Raw genomic sequence first — 8,271 nt, 5'->3', positions numbered from 1 at the left:
ACAGTATGGGCCCTCAGGACAGTCAGGGAGGCCCAGAAAAATAGACCCTGGTGGGGGAGAGCTCAGGACAGGCTTCCTGCACCCCCTCTCCAAATGGTTCTCCACCTCTTCTGCATCTTTCTAGCCGCCCCACTAAACAAAGTGCATCCCTTGGCCTAGGGGTCTGGGGGAGGGGTGACTGACAAGGCTGGACGCCTGAGTCTTCCAGAGGAAGGGGAGCAGGCTACCTAGGTCCCAGTGGGGGGCCCTGTCTGAGGCTCAGGCTTTGAGGGGATTGGGGGGGGATGGTGTTACTGGAGTTCTTTTCGCTGCTCTGAGAGGGATTCTGTGGGGGGGGGATTGGGGCTGGGGGTTGGGGGGCAGGAAGCTGTCCCCAGGGGAGCCATCCAGGCCCATTCAAGGGTTGAGCACTTGTTTAGGGTTAGAGCTGCCCCCTCTGGGGACTGGGATTGTCCAGCCAAGGCCATTGTCCTGCCCCCTTCCCCCAGTCCCTTCCAAGCTTCTTTGAACCTGAAGTCAGATATTTTTTCCTGCCCAGCTCTCTCCTTTGGCTTTCCCCACCCAGGGCCTAGGAGGGCTGGAGAGGCCTGGGCTGGGGAGGTGGAGGAGGAATGGCCAACGACGGGGCTACAGACTCACGTCCCTGATGGGGGACAAGGAGCCCGAGGTGGGGGTCTCCCAGTGGGGGGCCTGTGGGGTAGATTTGTCTGATCCCTCCGTCTGGACAAAGTTAGAGAACGTGGGCCCAGTCAGTCCAGAGTCTGGCCCTTAGAAGGGGAAGTGGCAGTCAATTCCTGGGTCTGGTATATTAGAAGGGGCTCGGGAGCAGAAGACTCCAGGCGTGGAAGACAGCCCTTGGAGATGGGGGTAGTTAGCCCACTCGGCAGACGAGTACAGGGCATCTGTGGCTTTGGGGTAACTGAACATGGCCAGTAATTGGGATGGGAATGCCAAAGTCCCGGTGGGGGCGGTGGGGATTGGGAATGAGGGAAGACAGCAGGGGGTGGCTGTTAAGCAATGAGGGGTAGCTCCAGCAGTCCTCTCCACATGCACACTCAGAAATGTTTCAGGGGCTGAGAGGATGCCTAGGCCCCAGTCAGGAGATGGGGCCCCGGTGTTTGGAGAGGGGTCAAGCACCGGGGCTCCTGAACATCGGGGAGGAAGTGTCCCAGCGAGCCCAGACAGTTCTAAGGTGTGCAGAGTCCTAGAGAGGACGGGCAGCCCCTCGCCAGTTGGAAGTGAAGGTCCGAATGGGGGCCTGCGTCAAGAGTCCAGAGTCTGGAGAGTCACTTAGCTGGAGCTCCCTGGCTTCCCGCTCCTGCGAGGGACCACCGCCACCATGAAGCAAACACCCTTCGCCTCAGTTTCTCCCACCCCCACCTCCCTCTCCTCCACCCATCCAGGGGGCGGGGCCAGAGGTCAAGGCTAGTGGGTGGGATTGGGGAGGGAGAAAGGTGTTGAGCAGTTTCTTGGAAAGCCCTCATTTTTCCAGGCCCCCGGCTTGGGGCGCCTCCGTTCCCCATGGCGGGACACCTAGCTTCCGACTTGGCCTTCTCGCCCCCGCCGGGCGGTGGAGGCGATGGGCCGGGAGGGCCGGAGCCCGGCTGGGTTGACCCTCGGACCTGGCTGAGCTTCCCAGGCCCTCCCGGCGGATCGGGAATCGGGCCGGGGGTCGGGCCGGGCGCTGAGGTGTGGGGGATTCCCCCGTGCCCCCCGCCCTATGAGTTCTGCGGAGGGATGGCGTACTGTGGACCTCAGGTTGGAGTGGGGCTGGTGCCCCAAGGCGGCCTGGAGACCTCCCAGCCGGAGGGCGAGCGGGGAGCCGGGGTGGAGAGCAACTCCGAGGGAGCCTCCCCGGAGCCCTGTGCTGCACCCCCTGGGGCTGTGAAGCCGGACAAGGAGAAGCAGGAGCAAAACCCCGAGGAGGCGAGTGAGCTAAAACGGGGCTGGGCTGCCGGGAGGGGAACGTGGTCGCCTACAGCTGCCTAGGCCTGAAACCCAAGAAGGGAGCAGGCTGGGGCCACGCTCAAGGCAGAGAGGGGTGTGTGGCCTGAGAGCAAGGGCAAGGTGGGAACCAAAGCTGGAATTCAGAGTGAAGGCAGGTGAGGGCTGGGGCAGACCAGGGAGGAATCGGAAGCTGCCCCAGGCTGGCCTTGCTTCCTGCCTGGCCCTTGTCAAGTAGCCCCTTTTTAGGCCTGTCCTGACCAGGGTCCGCTCACTTAATACCAGCCCAGCGCCATACCCAGCTGGGGGTTTGAGCCCCTTCTCCCACCTTTAACCCTTCTTGAAAATTTGATCTTACCGATTCAGGATCTGGGCCTTAGGGTTAAGTGTGGCCTGAGGGTAAAAACAGTGCTTATCCCAGGGTTATTGTTCCTGAAAGTCTAGGGTGGGACTGATTTCTGATAGAAGCTCCTGTTTGGGCTGTGTGTGTGGACGTGTGGGGTTGGGTTTACCTCCCGTCAAGTTTAGGGCTTGTCTTCCCTTGACCTCTGCCTCGGGGCTAGTGAGTCACCATTATGCAAAGTGCACACCCTGGCACCAATTTCAGCCTTAATTCTATAAGTTGTGGGCAAGACAAAAACCTAAGTGGAAGAAGTCCTCCCCAGGCCATTCCCCAAACGTAGGGTCTGCCGAGGCACTGAAAGACTTCTGTGTCCAGCCCTCCTGAAAGACGACTAAGGCTGTGACTTCCAGTCCTCCAAAGACAAGTGTAAGCAATTAGAGATCAAGTACTAAGCCCTTAGCCCTCACAGAAGGAGGTGCGAGCGCTTTAGCCGACCCAGTGGCCCTAGACTTTGTAGGAGGCGACTGAGCCTTGAATGATAATGGCTGCCAATTGGGGTCCGTTTCCTAAGTGCCTGGCTATGTGCTCAGTGCCTACATCATTATCTCATTAACCGGCACAGAATCTCCCGGGGAGGTATTATTAGCCTATTTCACGGGTCCTAACTACCAAATGATGGAGTTAGGATCTGCGCCGGGGTTGCCTCATTTCAGATCCCATAAGTAGGATCTAGACAAGCCAGGACAGGGAGCGGAGGACATTTAGAGCTCTGAAGCATGGACTGAGCATTGGCCTATTTGAATTTGATGTGATCGACCACCCTTGGAATCCTTCCCTCAAAGCTTCCAGGACTGCACATAGGTTTAGCTGCTTTTCTGGTCCCGTTGGCCACCCACCAGGGAGTGCCCCGGGGCTCAGTCCATCACCCTCTGCTCTATCAGTACCTTTCCTTCCTCTCATCTACCCTCGAGCTCAGATGCCTTGTACACGAGACTACCACTGTACACGGGACTACCACATTTTCTGTCTCTTGTCGGGATGGCTCCATGAACTGCTCCACCTGAACCCGACCATCACCCATCGCTCAAGGCCCCAACCAGTAGTCATCAGTGCTTTCACATTTTACATCCCATCTTTTGGAAACCCAGCTACCTTTCCCTTAGAAACATACCCTGAAGCAATCACCACCGGCCTGGTCCCAGCTGCCCGGTGAATGGGGGATGGGGTGGGGTGGGCGGACTGCAGTTGCCTCCTTAGTCTGTTGTCAACACGTCATTTTAAAATCAGGTCATTTTACTCCACACCTCCATCCAGTGGCTCCCCATTTCATGGACTGCAGGATCCACAAGATTTGCTCTGCGCCCCCTTTGACTTTGTGAGTTCCTCACCCTCCTCCCTTCTCACCCTCGGTCTTTACCCTCCTCCACCCACTGCAGGCCTTTCCACTTGGCTCTTTCCCTTTGCTCAAGCTTCAGTTTTTTTTTTTAAAGATTTTATTTATTTGACAGAGAGAAATCACAAGTAGGCAGAGAGGCAGGCAGAGAGAGAGGAGGAAGCAGGCTCCCTGCGGAGCAGAGAGCCCGATGGGGGGCTCGATCCCAGTACCCTGGGATCATGACCTGAGCCGAAGGCAGAGGCTTTAACCCACTGAGCCACCCAGGCGTCCCAAGCTTCAGTTTTCTTGATCTTACTTAAAATTGTCTGCATCCCCATCATCTCCTACGCTGCTGTACTCTGTAATCCTCTACCCTGCTTCACTTTTTTCCATAGTGCTTGTAACATAATAATGAACTGGATAATTACTTGTCTCTCCACGTGAGAATGGAAGCCCCCTGAGGCCTGGCTTTCTGTCCAGTTTTCGGAGCTGCTGGTTTATAGAAAGGGCAATACATCTGTTGAATTAATCAAGGAGCATGCCTTGATTGCAAAAAGATACAGTAAAAATATAGAATAATCCAATTTGAAAAATGAGCACTAACTATATACCCTTCACTTAATTCATACCTTTTTGGGTATCTACTTTGTAGTGTGTTCGCGTGTATGCATGCCATGTTGTACCCTGGAAGCAAACTGGGGGAGAGTATAGGGAAATGAGAATTAGAGACACGGTGCCCTTTTACTTTCCTAGTCTGGAAACTGCCTCAGATTGGGGTAATGCTTGAGTCCGAAATTATTGTGAGTATTAAGTGAGCTAACAGGCAGCAGCTCCCTACATAAGCTGACACGTGTTCTCACGGAGGCAGGCCTGCCTTTCTGTCTGTGCGCAGGTGGTGCTGTGTCTATGGGATATGTTGCTTTCTGGGGTGAATGACATTTGTAGATAGGTTATTGTTAGATATTTGGTAGGCAGTCTGGTGCAGATACTCCCATGGACCATTCCTTGAGGCCCAGATGGGAAGGGGGGTTGACCAACCACTGATGTGTTTGCGTTTTTACATGTCCTCTGCCTTTTTGACTGCAGTCACAAGACATCAAAGCTCTGCAGAAAGACCTGGAACAGTTTGCCAAGCTCCTGAAGCAGAAGAGGATCACCCTGGGATATACTCAGGCCGATGTGGGGCTCACCCTGGGGGTTCTCTTTGGTGGGTCTCCCTCAGCATGTCCTGCCCCCCCCCCCTCAGAACACAGGGACCACATCTCCCCTGGAAGAACATGCCTGAACTTGGGGTATTCTCCCCACCAGGGGGGCAAGGGGAAGGGTGTTTCTGGGACAGGCTTTATACACCTTCCGCCTCATGAAAGAGGGTAGAGAGTGGGGGAGGAGGAAAACATACTTGGACCTTGAGTTCCCTCTGGGAAGAAGTGGGACCCTGTTTGGGGTCTTGGGGTCGCGAAGGTACTGCCTTCTGCCTCACCTTGCTTGCTTCTCTCTTACCTGGCCTCCCCAGGGAAGGTGTTCAGCCAAACCACCATTTGCCGCTTTGAGGCTCTGCAGCTCAGTTTCAAGAACATGTGTAAGCTGCGGCCCCTGCTGCAGAAGTGGGTGGAGGAAGCTGACAACAACGAAAACCTACAGGAGGTGAGGGTGGGGAGGGAGGCTCAGGGATCCTCCGAGTCTTGGCCCGGTTGTCCATGCTTCCTTCCCTGGTTTGCCGCTCTCCTTCATGGGGCACGTGATCCTCAATGGGGTAGAGTAGAATTCCTCTGAATTCTCCAGAACCGCCTGTCTAGACCCACCCCTCAGGATTCTTCACACCATCTGGTGCTGGCGACCCATCCGGGCAATGCCCCGTAGCAGTCTGCTCTTTTTTTTTTTTTTTTTTAAAGATTATTTCTTTATTTAACAGAGAAAGAGATCACAAGTAGGCAGAGAGGCAGGCAGAGAGAGGGGGGAAAACAGGCTCCCTGCTGAGCAGAAAGCCCGATATGGGACTCAATCCCAGGACCCTGAGATCATGACCCGAGCCTAAGGCAGAGGCTTAACCCGCTGAGCCACCCAGGTGCCCCAGCAGTCTGCTCTTGAATCGCTATCCTCCTGGTGCTCAGCACGCTCAAAGCCTGCCCATCCATTTCTTCCCTTGGCCACTTCTTCCCCTTCCTCCCTCACCAGATATGCAAAGCAGAGACCCTCGTGCAGGCCCGAAAGAGAAAGCGAACGAGTATCGAGAACCGCGTGAGAGGCAACCTGGAGAACATGTTCCTGCAGTGCCCGAAGCCCACCCTGCAGCAGATCAGCCACATTGCCCAGCAGCTCGGCCTTGAGAAGGACGTGAGTGCCTGGTCCCTGGGTGTCCCCCCTCCTTCCCAGTCACTGCCTCCATTTCCCTGGCTCTGCCTCTTGCCCCCCAGCCACTGCTCTAGATCTGGCTTTGGGCCAAATGACTAAGCAGAACCAGCCCCACTTCCCAGAGCTTAGGATCCGGTGTCACTCTACCTTGTCTTCCGTCCCAGGTGGTCCGAGTGTGGTTCTGCAATCGTCGGCAGAAGGGCAAACGGTCAAGCAGTGACTATTCGCAACGAGAGGATTTTGAGGCTGCTGGGTCCCCTTTCTCAGGGGCACCAGTATCCTTTCCTCTGGCACCAGGGCCCCATTTTGGTACCCCAGGCTATGGGAGCCCTCACTTCACTACGCTGTACTCCTCAGTCCCTTTCCCTGAGGGTGAAGGCTTTCCCTCTGTGTCTGTCACCACTCTGGGCTCTCCCATGCATTCAAACTGAGGTGCTGGCCCTTCCCAGGAGTGGGGACCCGAGGAAGGGGGAGAGTGCGGGGAAAGAGAACCTGGGGTTTGTACCAGGGCTTTGGGATTAAGTTCTTCATTCACTAAGAAAGGATTTGGGAACACAAAGGGTGTGGGGGCAGGGAGTTTGGGGGGACTGGTTGGAGGGAAGATGAAGTTCAAGGATGCTCTTGTTTTTAATCCCCACATCACTTTCTTAAATAAAGAAGCCTGGGACACAGTAGGTAGATACTCTTGTCTTCGGTTTGTCCTCCTTTGGTTACTGAAGAAGGGATGGGGATACCCAATAGTTAATAGCTTAGACCCCAGTGACCCTGACACCGAGGTGCCATTTAAACTTCTAAATCATACGATGTCAGAGGGAGAGCCGGTATTGGAACCCACTGATGTGTAGAGGGCCCCTATAGGTGTGAGCTTGTTCCTCAGAGCCTGTGACTTACAGTCCTGGGGTAATTTAAGTGGAATGCCTTGTTTTATTCAATTATTTAAAAAGATTTTATTTATTTGACAGCGAGCACAAGTAGAGAGGCAGGCAGGGGAGGTGGGGAAGCAAGCTCCCTGCTGAGCAGAAAGCCTGATGCGGGGCTCAATCCCAGGACCCTGAAATCACAACCTGAGCCACCCAGGCGCCCTTTACTTACTTTTTAAAGATTTTATTTAAGGGAGAGTATGAGCAGGGGGAGGGGCAGAGAAAGAGAAGCTGACTCCAAGGTGAGCTCCAGCCCAGGACCCTAAGATCTCAGCCTGAGCTGAAATTAAGTGTCACTCAGTTGAGTGAGCCACCCAGGCACCCCTGGATTGTCTTATTTTTGTAGCCCACTCACTATTAGGAGCCGACTTTGCTTTCCCCACTTTAGTCTGGAAGTGTCCTTTAGTAGCTTTATACTAAGGAATCACCTTGAGATCCTTTTCTTCTGCATATTGTCGCAACTAGAAACTGTCTTGTGCTTTGTTGATACCAAAGTCCATTTGGTTTCCACTTAAGGGATTTGGCCTACCCTGTCCATGAGTGATGCACCAAACCCCCAAGTTTTTGTCCTGGTTCTGCTGTTACTTGGGCCCTTGCTTAGAGCTGTGTCCTTGATGTTGTAGTAGGGGGACTTGGGTTGGTAAGTCTAAGTAGGGATAGAAGACAATGGACTTAAAGATTGCAATTAGGTTAAGATAAGGCTTTCCTAGTGAGAGCTACAAAACCCGTTTGGACCCTATGTTGGTTTGGTGTGGCTCGGTGTAGGCTCACAGAAGAGAACCTGTGAGCTGTACTTGGGTTCCACTGCTCCACAACTAGACCAGGTGAGCATCTGCTCTAGCTGGTATATCAGGTTTTCTCTTTTCTTTTTTTTTTTTATTTGACAGATATAGATCACAAGTAGGCAGAGAGGCAGGCAGACAGAGAGGAGGAAGCAGGCCCCCTGCCAAGCAGAGGGCCCGATGCGGGGCTCGATCCCAGGACCCTGGGATCATGACCCGAGCCGAAGGCAGAGGCTTTAACCCACTGAGCCACCCAGGCGCCCCAGGTTTTCTCTTTTCAAAGGTTCTGCCATCCTCCTGAACTTGACCAAATTCCATCTACCTTATTTTAATGGCAATGGATCTGTTTTTCCTTTAAACTAGGAATCTTAATTACCTTTTCTCCAGTCTCCCATCTCCAGCCCATTCTAAACCAAGTAAGCAGGTCCAAACTTCCTGTGCTGTGCTCATCTCTTCCCCTAAGAGTCAAGTTTTCCAGACCATACCCTTCAGAACTCAAGAACTGGAAATCAAGGAGTATCAGATCTGGAAAATGAATAAATACCTAGGTGTGAA

At 54.0% G+C, this 8,271-nt stretch overlaps 1 protein-coding gene across 1 annotated transcript; it reads left to right on the top strand.

Annotated features, from left to right (window-relative positions):
• Positions 1 to 1,521: 1,521 nt before the first annotated feature.
• LOC111152324 (POU class 5 homeobox 1) lies at positions 1,522 to 6,685 on the top strand. The gene is made up of 5 exons (XM_022510818.1): positions 1,522 to 1,926; positions 4,749 to 4,869; positions 5,176 to 5,306; positions 5,838 to 5,996; positions 6,179 to 6,685. The coding sequence occupies exons 1-5, from the start codon at positions 1,522 to 1,524 to the stop codon at positions 6,443 to 6,445; spliced, it is 1,083 nt and encodes a 360-aa protein (XP_022366526.1). The 3' UTR covers positions 6,446 to 6,685.
• The last annotated feature ends 1,586 nt before the right edge of the window (positions 6,686 to 8,271 follow it).

This window comes from Enhydra lutris, unplaced genomic scaffold (genome assembly GCF_002288905.1).
Source record: "Enhydra lutris kenyoni isolate GAN:26980312 unplaced genomic scaffold, ASM228890v2 scaffoldscaffold28, whole genome shotgun sequence".
Classification (NCBI taxonomy): Eukaryota; Metazoa; Chordata; class Mammalia; order Carnivora; family Mustelidae; genus Enhydra; species Enhydra lutris.
This window is presented reverse-complemented; position numbering and strand designations above follow the sequence as displayed.

Bases quoted from the DNA above. Each gene is read 5' to 3' on its own strand.
- LOC111152324 (XM_022510818.1), top strand. From the start codon at position 1,522: ATGGCGGGACACCTAGCTTCCGACTTGGCCTTCTCGCCCCCGCCGGGC. The intron at 4,870-5,175 runs GTGGGTCTCCCT...TGGCCTCCCCAG, and splicing joins CACCCTGGGGGTTCTCTTTG to GGAAGGTGTTCAGCCAAACC. The intron at 5,307-5,837 runs GTGAGGGTGGGG...CTCCCTCACCAG, and splicing joins ACAACGAAAACCTACAGGAG to ATATGCAAAGCAGAGACCCT.